Source organism: Dicentrarchus labrax, unplaced genomic scaffold (assembly GCF_905237075.1).
Source record: "Dicentrarchus labrax unplaced genomic scaffold, dlabrax2021, whole genome shotgun sequence".
Taxonomy (NCBI): domain Eukaryota; kingdom Metazoa; phylum Chordata; class Actinopteri; family Moronidae; genus Dicentrarchus; species Dicentrarchus labrax.
This window is the reverse complement of record NW_026136719.1, coordinates 13,049,776-13,063,289: the sequence shown is the minus strand read 5'-3', so window position 1 is coordinate 13,063,289 and position 13,514 is coordinate 13,049,776. Positions and strand designations below refer to the sequence as shown.

The following is a 13,514-nucleotide window of genomic DNA, read 5'->3' as shown; positions in this document are numbered from 1 at the left end:
ACTGAACAAAGCTGACATGTTGAAATCGCAATACCAAATGAAGGGCATAAACTCTGACAAAACTATATCTCTATGACAACAGTCATGTCAGAAAATGACTAGATCAGGGCATGATCTGACATTTCTATGGATATGGTAATGAGTTATGATATATCTTTAAATGCCAAATATGTGTGGTATGGTGGCTCAGTGATTAGCAATATTGTTTGACAGCAAAATATGTTACAAGCTTTGACTGCTGTTGTGTTCACCCTGGTGCACTGGCAACATGTAGTTCACTGTGTTTTCATACACTCTGCAATTACTAAGTAATCTGAACATTTTTGCAGTTAATTGTGTGGTCCCATTATAATTTCCTAAAGCTCAAGGTGACATCTTCATATTCCTTGTTCCAACAAAAAATCACAAAGGTTTTCATCGCGTAAGACAAAGAAAAGTGATGAATCCTCACCACTAACAAGCTAGAAATGCTCAAAATGTGACGTAAACAATTAATCAATTACTAAAAGAGTTACCAATTATTTTAGTAGTCTTCCTTCCAGTTCTATAATAGACAGAGACATTATGGAATATGGGTTTCAAGCTAATTGTATAGTATAATACTGAACAAGACAATGCAGATTTTCTTTGTCACTTACCTGCTGCTGCAAACATCAACTCCAAATCCCTCATCATTTCACGTCATATAATTTCCCAGGTATTCAACACTTTTAATTACATACAGAAATGTTTAATGCAATTACTGCTGCTTCTCAGGTGGCATAACAGACCTGCATAATAATGCAGAGTACTCTCACAGATACTGTATCTAGGCACTGCAGGGAATATTTTTACAATAAAACTTTTAATTCGGGTTCAAAAGCACATATCTAAAGTAGAGTTGGCTAGAATATGCCAAACACACACTACATGTAGAATGAAACTGAAAAAACGTGACGTTTTTGATGAAAAAAGTGATGTCTGGTACATAAAAACACACACAGTCCAATCAGTCATCATCCCAAGGTTAACCTTCTTAAGTAACTACAATTATTATTTAAGAATACTATTATAGTATACACATTTCTGAATATAAGGTAGAGAACCCACATCTTACATTCAGTTTCTGATTTAATTTCCACAGAATTTAAATCTGCTTGTCCGTTATTGATGAATGGGCTCAACTGAAATTTCAAATCATCTCAGCCTGGTCGCTACGTCCCTTGGCAAGGCTGTCCAACGCACGGTTTCCTTTATTGTAAACAACAATGAAGTGTGATATTTGAAAAAAACAGATGCGTTACCGGTGAACTGCGAGCCACCAATCATTTGTAGTCTGTACCCAAAGCGGCTTTTGAATCCCTCCTTCTCTTCCCTCCTCTTCAAATCCATTGGCTGCCAGAGGAGTAGCGACAATGTTTAATGCACCATGCGGTGTCCAGAGTTCAGTCAGTGAGAGGAAGCGTTCAATGTGCTTAGGGCTGTTTTACGTGCAGAAAATACTAAATAACGACAGTGCGCATATATTCAAGAAAATCACCATTTTTTCTGACTACTACAGAGAGACTTGCGCCAGAATGCGGGGTTGTTGCTGACCACCTCCTCAGCAGCTGTCTCTCTTTTTCTGTGTGTGGACTTTGACGGGTGGGGGGGTGTACGGCGGACAAGGACAAAATGCCACAACGGGAATCAGTCACTCAGCGCTGTTTCGGACGGGTTGAAAAAAAAACACTGATCGCCTTTTAAAATATCCACTTTGGATCTACCTTTCTACACATCTGGATTTTTTCCCCCCCTCTCCACATAGAGTATTTCTTAGAACAGTTTTCCTTCCTGAAGAACGGTGACTCACTGCAGGCAGAAGGCGAGCCGCTGCATCCTAATCAGACAGCGGAGAGGACTTCAGCTCATTGACATTACAGTCATACTTTTCTGGAGCACTTTTTTTTATTTCCACTGCGCTGCACTGTAGCCTGCGTGTGCATCGGAGGCTTGTGGCGTTTTTCCTGCACAGAGAAGGGAGAGAGGATACGGGTGGTACCTACTGAAGTGGCTTGGGGATGAAAGTCTCCCTGAACCCTGCTGGAACTGACTGTTTTGAATTTCACAGTTATGTTTTTTGGACTATTGCAGCAGTTTCTTTTGGTAAGTTTTTTTTTTTAACCTTTTTTATGTTCTTCTTTAGGTCTCTTCTGTTGTGTAATTTCCCCGCTGGAAGTACTGTCTGTTGTTCAAACGGTTGTTATTTTACAACCATCAATGCATGCGGATGCAACAGCTTCTTCCAAGGACCGTTGAATCTTGCGGAGAGAGAGAGAGGGCGAGAGACATAGAGCACCAGTGGGGAGAATTACGTGGCTGTGCTGAGATGTTGGCAGCTCATTTCCGAATTTTTATAAGGCTCATTGCGAATATCCGGATTATGCGGATTTGTTAATGCGTGTAAGAGGCTCATTTTATACACATTTATTTAAATAGCCGTCACAATAGGCCATCTTCAGTTGTATGCCTGCAGTGTTACCATATTATTAAAGTTGCCCTATTACAGTTTCAGTCAGCATTATCACACTAGGGTCAGGTCGTGCATTGCACATTAGATATAGATTAAAACCCGCCTCCTGAGTATTGTGTTAATAATAATACATGTAGTAAATAAGATACAATGGGAATCATTATGTCCCTGTGTGTCAGGGCTGCGCCAAGTGTCTTCCCAAGGTTAACTAATTGACAAGCTTCCCCCATAATTGTGGAGATGAATTACACATGAGCCCTGTTTCATTTTTGGCTCAGTGGTGGATCTGATTTCTTACCGGCAGGATGGCTACAGTGTAGCTTAGTCTATTTTTATTTGGGTGACTAATTGCTACATATACATTATAACAAATGTATCTTTTTCTGTTTCTTTCTTAGGTTGTATGAGTGAACACTTACAATGACTATTCTGTTTGGAGACTGGATTGCGATTATTGCTCAGATGAGTCTGGGCGCTCAGCTGAATATAAATTAGGTGTTCGGCACTACAGATTGCTGGAAGAGGCAGAGGAAGAGAGAGACAATCCACAAAGACAAATGCCAAGGCCTCACATGATGAACAGAACTCTTTATTTGATCCAGAATAATAGAAATACCAAATTTGAACAAAATATCAACAGGTCAAAGGAGGAGTAAACACAACACCGTTTATTGAAGCTTTTACGGAGTGGGGATGTATCTTTCTATTTTCTTTTTCCTCCTCTTATGGGCTCAAGCCCTGACATTGAAAAACTTAAATTACTCTGTCCCGGAAGAACAGGGTCCGGGGACAGTGATTGGGAACATTGCCAAAGATGCTAGACTCGGACTCGAACAAGTTGGACAGGCAGGACAGGGTAAGAAAGCCAACTTCAGGGTGCTGGAGAACTCCGCTCCGCATCTCATAGACGTGGACCCCCAAAGTGGACTGTTGTACACAAAGCAGCGAATTGACAGGGAAACATTGTGTAAGAGAAACCCCAAGTGCCAGCTCTCTATGGAGGTTTTTGCCAATGACAAAGAAATCTGCATGATCAAAATAGATATTCAGGACATTAATGACAACTCACCCACTTTCCCCTCTGATCAGATTGATATTGACATTTCGGAAAACGCAGTGCCAGGGACCCGCTTTCCCCTGACCAGCGCGCATGACCCAGATGCAGGGGAAAACGGCCTGAAAACCTATCAAATAACACGCGACGACTACAATCTCTTTTCTTTGGAGGTAAAGTCCCGTGGGGACGGAACTAAATTCCCAGAATTAGTTATTCAACGACCATTGGACCGAGAAGAACGAAGCCATCACACCCTTATTTTGTCAGCCACTGATGGAGGGGAATATCCTAGGTCAGGTACCATGCAGATAAATGTCAAAGTTATTGATTCTAATGATAACAGCCCTGTGTTTGATCAGGCCTCATATGTTGTGGAAATTCCTGAAAATTCACCTCCTGGTAAAGTTCTGATCGACTTAAATGCTACTGATCCTGATGAGGGTAACAATGGACAAGTAGTCTATTCTTTTAGTGGCTATGCCCCAGAGAGAATCCGGGAGCTCTTCTCCATAGATTCAAGAACAGGGGTCATAAAGATTCAGGGCGAAATTGACTACGAAGAAAGCCCAGTTATTGAGATTGACGTCCAGGCAAAGGATCTAGGTCCCAATCCAATCCCAGGCCATTGTAAAGTCACTGTTAAAGTGCTTGACAGGAATGACAACTGGCCGTCTATAGGCTTTGTGTCTGTGAGACAGGGAGCCATCAGTGAGGCAGCACCTCCAGGCACTGTCATTGCTCTGGTCCGTGTCACAGACAAGGATTCAGGCAGGAATGGGCAGCTTCAGTGTAGAGTACTGGGTAGTGTCCCTTTTAAACTTGAGGAGAACTATGATAACTTCTATACAGTGGTGACAGACAGGCCCTTGGACAGAGAGGTACAGGATGAGTACAATGTCACTATTGTTGCCAAAGACAATGGAATTCCTCCTCTTAACTCCACAAAATCCTTCACTGTAAAGATTCTGGATGAGAATGACAATGTTCCTCGCTTTACTAAGTCAGTTTACCTTCTTCAAATACCTGAGAACAATATCCCAGGGGAGTACCTAGGATCAGTTCTGGCACATGACCCAGACCTTGGCCAGAATGGCACAGTGTACTACAGCATAATCAACTCCAATGTGAGTGGCGGTGATGTCAACACTTATGTCAATGTGAACGCTGCTAATGGAGCAATCTATGCTGTGCGATCTTTTAACTATGAGCAAATTAAGTATTTTGACTTCAAGGTTCTTGCTAAAGATGCTGGATCTCCACACCTGGAGAGCAATGCTACAGTGCGCATCAGTGTTCTGGATGTCAATGACAACATCCCTGTCATAGTTCTGCCCCTACTCCTAAATGACACGGCTGAAATCCATGTGCCGCGTAATGTTGGGGTTGGCTACATTGTCACCACAGTGAGGGCAGTGGACAATGACTATGGTGAGAGTGGAAGGCTCACCTATGAGATCTCAGATGGCAATGAGGAGCACCTCTTTGAGATTGATCCAGTCACTGGGGAGGTGCGAACAGCCCACCCATTCTGGGATGATGTAAGCCCCATTGTGGAGCTGATCATCCGAGTATCGGACCACGGCAAACCAACCCTCACTGCTGCCGCCAGGCTCATCATCAAGGCCTCTGACGGACGTCCTCCTGATGGACTGCCACGCACGAAGGACAATCAGAACTGGGACATGTCCCTGCCTCTTATTGTAACTCTAAGCATCATATCTATCATGCTTCTGGCTGCCATGGTGACCATAGCGATCAAGTGCAAGCGGGAAAACAAGGAGATTCGTACCTATAATTGTCGCATTGCAGAATACTCTCACCCTCAGCTGGGAAAAGGCAAGAAGAAGAAGATTAACAAGAACGACATCATGCTGGTGCAAAGCGAGGTGGAAGAGCGGGATGCCATGAATGTGATGAATGTGGTAAGCAGCCCTTCCTTGGCCACCTCTCCCATGTACTTTGACTACCAGACACGCCTGCCACTCAGCTCACCAAGGTCAGAGGTCATGTACCTCAAGCCCACTGCCAATAACCTCAGCGTGCCCCAAGGCCACGTGGGATGCCACACCAGCTTCACAGGCCCAGTCACCAGCACTACAGACACACCTACTAACCGCATGTCCATAATACAGGTAAGGGAAATTGCACTCTCCTCCTTCACTGTTATGCCACCATTTTCACATCACAACCCTCCGAAAGCTCCCATTTCCTGTATCAACGTTCGCCCCTTGTTTTGTAAAATGAAAGAAAAAGAAGATAAGGACAGGCAGAGGCAGAGAGGCCCAAGAGTACAGAGAGAGACATAGGGGAGGGAGGGGTGAGCATTAAAAGGATTAAACAGTCATTCTGGTGCTCTTATAGAACAGAGCCAGTGACATCAACACAAATCAGTTGTGCTTGAAATATGTCACGGTAGGCTTTTGAAATCAGTTTTTATGTAGAAATTTTTCATTAATCACTCGATCGCTGTCATTTCATTCCTGCGGACTAAAGAGTTTAGCCTGTGGCTGAGTTATAAGCAGGTATGTGGGTTTTCAGGACCGGTTCCATTTTAAACTACCAAATTATCCCACATGCATGTCCTAAGACTAGATTTATTTGAAAATAAAAATCGTTTGTAAATTATTTTAATAGACCTGTACACAGTAATATTAAGACCTATAATATCACATCATTAGAGAAAAGTTACTCCAAAGAGTGACATACATTTTCTGCTGTTTCAAGCCACTGTTTATAACACTTGTGGGTAATTCTAGCCATTTTAATTCTTAGAGATTAGCAGATTGTACTTATTTTCAGCTACTTTATACGTCTTTGTGTGGAGTACTTGGGTATATAAGCCTCTAACGTGATAACTTCTCTGTGTCTTTGGCCTTAAACCCATTTAAAGTCTGTCGTGTCAGACGAGGATTAAGGCCTGCTTAAGACAGTGGTAATGCTGGGGATAATGGGCAGTTGTAGCAAAATGTTGTTTTATTATGATGTTTACCTATTGTGAGCAAATAAAAATTGCTCCCTGTGAGTTTTATTATTATTAAGTTCTGCCTATGACTTTACACTGTTTAGCACAATGGGAGAATTACATTCTTTCCAGTTACGCCCTGATTGACTGTAACCATTGGTGTCACGCTTAGGCTCGCTGCTATCTTTTTTATCCCACTGTTTGCACTGGACATAGATGTGACGATGACTGTGATCAGATGTGATGTGTTCTCACCAGGGAGGAAGGCCACTGTCTGTTGTTCCCACTCTCAGTCTCAGCCCTGCTTCTATTATGAGCCAGCTGTATAGGGCAAGGGTCAACACAGAGACCGTTAAGGCTTCCTAATCAGAGAGACAGAATAATTGCTGGTCCATTCTGCAGGCTGTTTCTCTGCTAATGTAGTGATGATGAATTAGTCTGCGCAGGGCTGTTGCACACCCATTTTGTGCACTTTTCTCTCCCCCCCCCCTTTAGATTGTCAAAAGGGAAAACAAGCAAGAGCGGCAGCAACACATTCCTTAGTGTCTTGTTTACAGAGGGTCCCCTCGATGCATCAGGCGTGCAGGGTGCTCTATTGTATTATTCAACAGAAACCTGTGTAGAGGAAGATGGCCTGAGGCATTAAGTTTCTTCAGAAGCTGTACAGAAGCGTATCACTTTCCTCCCTCCTCTCTGCTTCTGCCTCCTCTCCCTGTTCGTGTGGACAGTAAGTAACCTGAGTCAGAGAAGAGTGGCTATGGGAAAAATGTCAGGAAACAAAGACAGAATTCCCCTTCCATCGATCCCTAGGCCTCTCAGCCCATCTGTCACTACAGTTGCCACGGGAGGAGAGGCTAAATAGGAAAAATAAATAAAGAGATAGATAAAGTGGGAGCATATCGCCTGCTCAGTCAGTTTCACAAGGGCACCTTAGTGCTCCTGTCTTCACATGCATCTAGTAGGGCTACTGTAAATGCCTGCAACTCCCAGTCTCTCTCCACGCTGCTGCTGGCCTCTAATGATGTTTTATAGTGGTGCACTGGCAGACAGGCTGGGCTTGGTCTCTAGCTGGGAGAGGAGAATAATATGAACATATCAGCAGAGCTCTGCTGGCCTTATCATTGTCACCACCGTGCCAGCACCCGGCCCAGTGGAGAGCTTCATTTCATTTCTAAAGAGAATTCCTGGGATAAGGAGATGGATGATACGTAATGATGCCTAATTCCGCTTAAGGCGTTGAAGGGAATTACTTAGTGTGGAATCAAGGTTAAAACCAATCTGCTGCAAAATTCCTCAATGCTCAGGAAGAAGGGATTTCAGTAATTCGCTCCAAAGAGTGAGCATGCGCCCACTCTGTCTTGAATATGTTTTTCGGATTTTGTCCCACATTAGCTTAAGCAGCTGTGCCGGTCTGTGGCCCACTGACTGGTTCATAGGTTTCTCTGCTGCTTTCTTGCTGCCTTTTTCGAGGAGTTGCCCTCATTGTTATCAAACATTCAAAGACTCCTGTTTCATTACTTTTAATTGGACCATAATTTATCATATTGATTTGTTTTGATAAGTTTTGAGTGTTGTAATTTGATTCACCATGAAACTGTAATTAAAAAGAATCCTGTCTCGGTGGGAGACCATCCATGTTAATAAGGTGCAGGTGGTACAGAGGCAAAGGGGGAGTCTGAAAGGCTAAAAAAACTGCCTTTAGGTGGCGGCATTCTGCCTTGTGTAGGGTGACATTAAGATGAGGGTGTCAAGTCAGCAGAGGCTAGAGACCCCCTTCTCCTTGACATTGTCACTCGTCACTTGGTGAGGAGGCTTCTACCACCCTAATGAAAAATGTCAGCCATGAATACGAAACAAATACGTGGAATATAGAATATTTTTATGGAATTGCCTGCATGACAATATTTTGTTTCAGTTGGTTTGAATTGCAAGCACTGAATTTACAAAGCAGACATCTAATGATGCAATCCATGATTGATGATGAAAGACATAGTTTTCACACTTTTACAGCATATAAATTAGAAAAGCAAGGCAAATTGTAACAAAGTATAATAAACCAAAGTCTTTGAATGGATTCTCAAAATGACTGGCAGGCATAACCCTATTGTGTACTTTTAAACAATGCGGAAAAAAACAGTTAAGAGGTGTGACTGAGATCATTTAAGTAGTGTGTATACAATATAGGAGATACAATTTTCACTCCTTTGATCTGTTTAAGTTGAGCATATGCATGCCAACAATGTAGCTGGAGCAGATGTTGAAAATGAATGCTTCCAGGAATGGTCTTACTCTGCATAATTAAGGGAGCCTGTGTGTGTGTGGGTGTAACGTCATTGTGTATTCCAGGCATGTGATTTAAGCCTTTAGCTGGCAGGCTCCGTGACAGAGCCCCTCTCTTTTATGAGCGGGACAATCTTGCATTTGTCCGAACCTTGAAACACCCTTCCTCCAAGAAACACACACACAGTCGTGCACACAAACACACAGATGCACATGTAACCAGGCTTGGGCTGTTTTTAAGGATTCTACCGAAGTCTTATCAAAGCCTCGCTATATATTGTATTGAAATTGCTCCCACACTTCAGTGGCCACTGAGGCAATGAATAGAAAAGCGCTCTTTATTTCATTTCTCTCCCTCTCCCTTCATCTTTAGATAACTGCTTTCCTCTGGAGCTTTCTATGGAATTAGTTTGGTAAACCTGTATGTACTGAAGCTTGCTTGCAGACAGGATTGAGCAGCTCAGCAACTAGATGCATTCATAGGAATGAGAGACAGTTCAAGAAGCCATTTGTAATTTGTTTACTTTTGTCCCCTAGTTGAGCTCTTCTGGGCCACTAGGCCAGATTTGTTATATTTGAGCTTGCCAGTATATAAAAAAAAAATTATTATCAGCTCGCTTTAGGGTGTATCTTCATATTTCCTCAAATAAACCTGCTGCTACTGTACATAACACTACACGCTGAAATTCTGAATTATTAATGGGGAGTTTTATTTTTCTTTATCTCCCTCAAGCTCATGTGATAGATACAACTGATAGGGAGTGCCTTCAGACCACAGAATGTTGCTCTGGGGAACAACAGTAAATTATGTTATCTCTATATATCCAAAATAAAGACATTTTGTCATTGAATGTTTCATTTATTAACTGCCATTACTGGTGTTTCAATTTGCAGAAGTGCTTGTTTCAATACAGATGCGTTTTGAAGCTGTAGCAGCAGTGTAATGTGCAGCACAAAACAGCAGCTATATTTGCATCCTCTTTCATTAATAAATCATAACGTTTAACAAATCAGAGGGTAGCGGAAGATGTCATGATAAACATCAGAGGTCTCTGGCTATTTGTGAACATGGGAGGGAAGTGGGGGGAAGTGCAGGACAGAACACAGGGTAAGTGGGAAAAATAACTTACTTTCTTATAAGCAGAACTGAAGCATTAATTTACTTGCCCTTTGCAATGTGAGGGAGCATGAGAGAAAGTGGAGATGAGTAATAACTTTCAAGTTTTAAAAAGACAGTGCGTGTCTTTATCTTTTTCTCTTGCTTTTAGTGTTTTCCTTGACCACTATTTCCATGGAAAACATTAAACAGACTTTGTAAAAGATTAACACAATTAATAGTTATTTGCAGATGTATATTACAAGTACACAGACAATTTGTTTGTGATTGGATGGAGCTGTGGAAGTTAATGTTTTATTTATTGCAAGTTCTCCAAAATCTAAGTAACCCTGCTAAATAATTGAATATAGATGTCCCTGACTATGCCCACCACTAGACACAATTTCCAGCTGTAACAAACTCCAGTAGTGTAGATAGAAAGATGGATAGATGACTGAAGACAGTATATTGGTCTTATTGGTCAGCCACTAGAAATCCTTTCAGCCAGCTCTTGTGCATTCATGTGGACACAGCACTTGTCTGTGCTGCATAATTTCATTATTTTAACAGACCTCCCGACCCAGCAATGCAGGGCAACAAAGGAATTTTGTTTTTTTTCAAGTGCAGAGAAAGAGACAGGATATGAGAATACAAGTTGACCTTCGTGATAGCCTGATTGGCCGGACACATTAAACCAATTTGCTTGGTTCAATAGGAAGCAGCCTATTGGAGATGACATGGGCATGATAACAAGACTGTGGATTGTCAGTGGACGTTCAGTCTCAAGTTATTGTGTGTGCGTACTTACATCACAGTGTAAGTTGTGATAAATGGGAAGCGGATGATCAGGACTCCTCTGTTTATTTCACTGACACCGGAGCTTTAAAATATTGCATCATGTTGTCATGTCCTAATTGCCCACATTTATGTTGCATTGCAAGTGCATGCCTTCACCGGATGGATCTGTCTGTTTCTTTTTTATCATTTCAATGTATTGTGTTAAGGAAAAAGAAGAGAAAAAGAAGAATATGTGCACGCCCCAGTAGATTTCTGAAACATTTACCTTGGTTCTGCTGGCTTTGTGCACAAACAGCTCCGGCACAAGGAGCCAACATAGCATCAACTGAGGTCACAAAAACAAGAGAACAAAACACAACCTTCACAGTGAAGGAATCTAAGATTCAGCTGCCGTGTATCGATGTGTGTGTGTACGCACATGCACACATGCTCCTGTGCTACCACCAGCTGCGCTCTGAAGCACCGGTCTTGCTGGTTCCTTCAGATTGGAATGGGCTTCCCTGTAGAGGCTGCCTGCCCCCTGAGGGCTCTTAGATATCTCCTGGGTTCTTTAGACTTAACGTTTTGAGCAGCAGGGTGCTGGAGCTGCAGCAATAGATGTATATATATATATATATATATATATATATGAGTGACCTCACTGTAATGTGCACACAGAAGGCTATAGGTGTACATGGCATGGCGATGTATTCTTTGAACTGCCAGCAGCTGGGTCTCCTTGCTGTAAATCAAACACTTTCAAAGTCAAACAAAGTGGAAGTCGCTCTGCTGTGTCTTGGCATGGGTCCAACTTGAGAGAGCTTTTATTTCTGCCACATCTTCCTTCACTCTGCCCCCTAGGCATGTGCTGTAGAAACAACACGCAGTCCAAAGAATGAGTTATGTGAATCTGTTCTCACCTTCTATCTCATTAGTATAAGAGAAATGATTTATCCCCTTCTCCCTGAATCTCTCTCTCCGTGTCCTTGCCTTCTACAGTTCAGCACTTCTTCAGCTTCATCAGTAATGTGATTAATTGATTGGAGGGATATATCATGAATACCATCTCATTTGCTCTAATTTCACCTAACTACATGTCAAAACAAGGCGGTATAAAAGAGGCTTCATCTCTTTTATACAACCACTGAAGTGTACATTACAGTTGTTCACTTCAGAAACTACAGTGTGCTTTGCAATTTGAGCAGTATTTTTCTAAACGGTGTAATCCTGCCAGAGTACGTTTGCATGTTTGTGTGTGTTTGAGAAAGGTCCGACACTCTAATAGGAGAGATCCCACTGTCTTCCTCTGTTCCTGCTTATATCTGTAGCACAGTTTGAAATCTGACTCCCATGTCTAAAGCCCTGTGTGTGTCTGAAGGGAATTGACAGCCACTGTGTTTTGCAGTGGCTGTTATGTGTTTGTGGCAACAGAGGCGAATGAGTCGGCACTCTCAGATGTTATTGCCTAAACAAAAGTCCCACTAAGTGGTGGGCACACAAGATTTGTCATCAAACGTTTGACTATGTCTGCTCTTCAGGGTAGCAGTGGCGACGCTGAGTGCTAATGGCGTATTGAAAATGGTATATTTGGCCGGTTTCATCTTTTTCTATTGTGCTACACAGATGTACTCAATTGGCCCCTCACTGGGTTTATGTCTTAGAGAAAAATCTTTTTGGGACCTTTAGCATTCAGATCAATTGCTGGTTTGCTCCGTTTCTTATAGATTTTTGCTCTGTTTGGTACTGAAATACTGGATTTCATTATCTATCGCTCTGAGCATTGCTTAGTTAAAAAAAAAGAACTGGTGCTCACTCTCTCCCTCTCTTGCTTCCCCTCGCTCTTTCCCTGACTCGCTTTCTTTTTCGGTTTCCCTTTCTTTCTCTCTGCTCTTGTCATCTCAGATAAGCGTTGCAATTGCTCATGTTACTGACGACCCAAGCCAAATTCATAATGATGAGATTATCTTGTCAACAGTACAGAGTGTATATGTCTGCCGTATTGATCTGCGCACGGTCTTAATAAATGAAGTACCGCGTTGGAAGCGTTGGCTCAATGATAACTCTGAACAGATCTTGCTATTTATACACTCTCAACGCTGCTGAGATGATGAATGGAACTTGTGTATTCTGCCCGTCTCCTCTCTTTTCTCTTTTCTTCCTTCCTTCCTTTCTTCCTCTCTTCTCCTCTCCTCTCCTCTCCTCTCCCCTCCCCTCCCCTCCCCTCATCTCCTCTCCTCTTTCCAGATTGATGTGCTAAAACAGCCCCTCTGTCTGAAATGTGTCCTCTTTGAGGTCACGTTGACATGCTGAGTCGATGTACTCCCAGGTGGAGAGACATGGGTGCTGCTGTGGGAGGAACCAATCAGATAGACTACAGGGGAGGGAGAGCGGGCTGGAAAAAAATTACAAGCGCTGGGGCTCTGGCCTGTGTGTGTCTTTGAATGACTGAGGTTTCAAAGGGAGTTTATCTGTGCATTTCAAGAGAAGGTCAGCTGGGTTTAGAGCTTGAGATTATGTGTGATTGTTTCTTCTGTGGGCTAGCTGATTAATGCTAAAGCTGGTCTGACAGATTCTTAATGCACCATAGATGCACTTAAAAGAGACTGAGAGCAACTGGCATCCAACACTTTGACAATGGAGCATTATCCTAAAGCCTTTTCTGTTTTTTTTTTTTTACCCAGGTGTATGGACAGTATCCTCCCTGTCTTCCATTTCTCCTTTTCCTGGCCCCTGCTTTTGCTCAGATACCTCTGACCCGATATATACAGTAGATAGGTCACCTTGAAGTAAAACTAGACATAGTCCATCTGCCGTGTGCATAGAGAAACAGAGAGGGAGAACGCAGGTGTGT

At 42.6% G+C, this 13,514-nt stretch overlaps 1 protein-coding gene across 2 annotated transcripts in view; it reads left to right on the top strand.

Annotated features, from left to right (window-relative positions):
* Positions 1-1,406: 1,406 nt before the first annotated feature.
* Positions 1,407-13,514, top strand: part of pcdh17 (protocadherin 17) — a 53,985-nt gene continuing 41,877 nt past the window's right edge. For both annotated transcript variants that reach the window (XM_051378261.1, XM_051378260.1), the window contains exons 1-2: positions 1,407-2,124; positions 2,890-5,680. In XM_051378261.1, the coding sequence (XP_051234221.1) occupies positions 3,185-5,680 (2,496 nt within the window). In that variant the 5' untranslated portion in view covers positions 1,407-2,124; positions 2,890-3,184. The remainder of the gene's footprint in view (positions 2,125-2,889; positions 5,681-13,514) is intronic.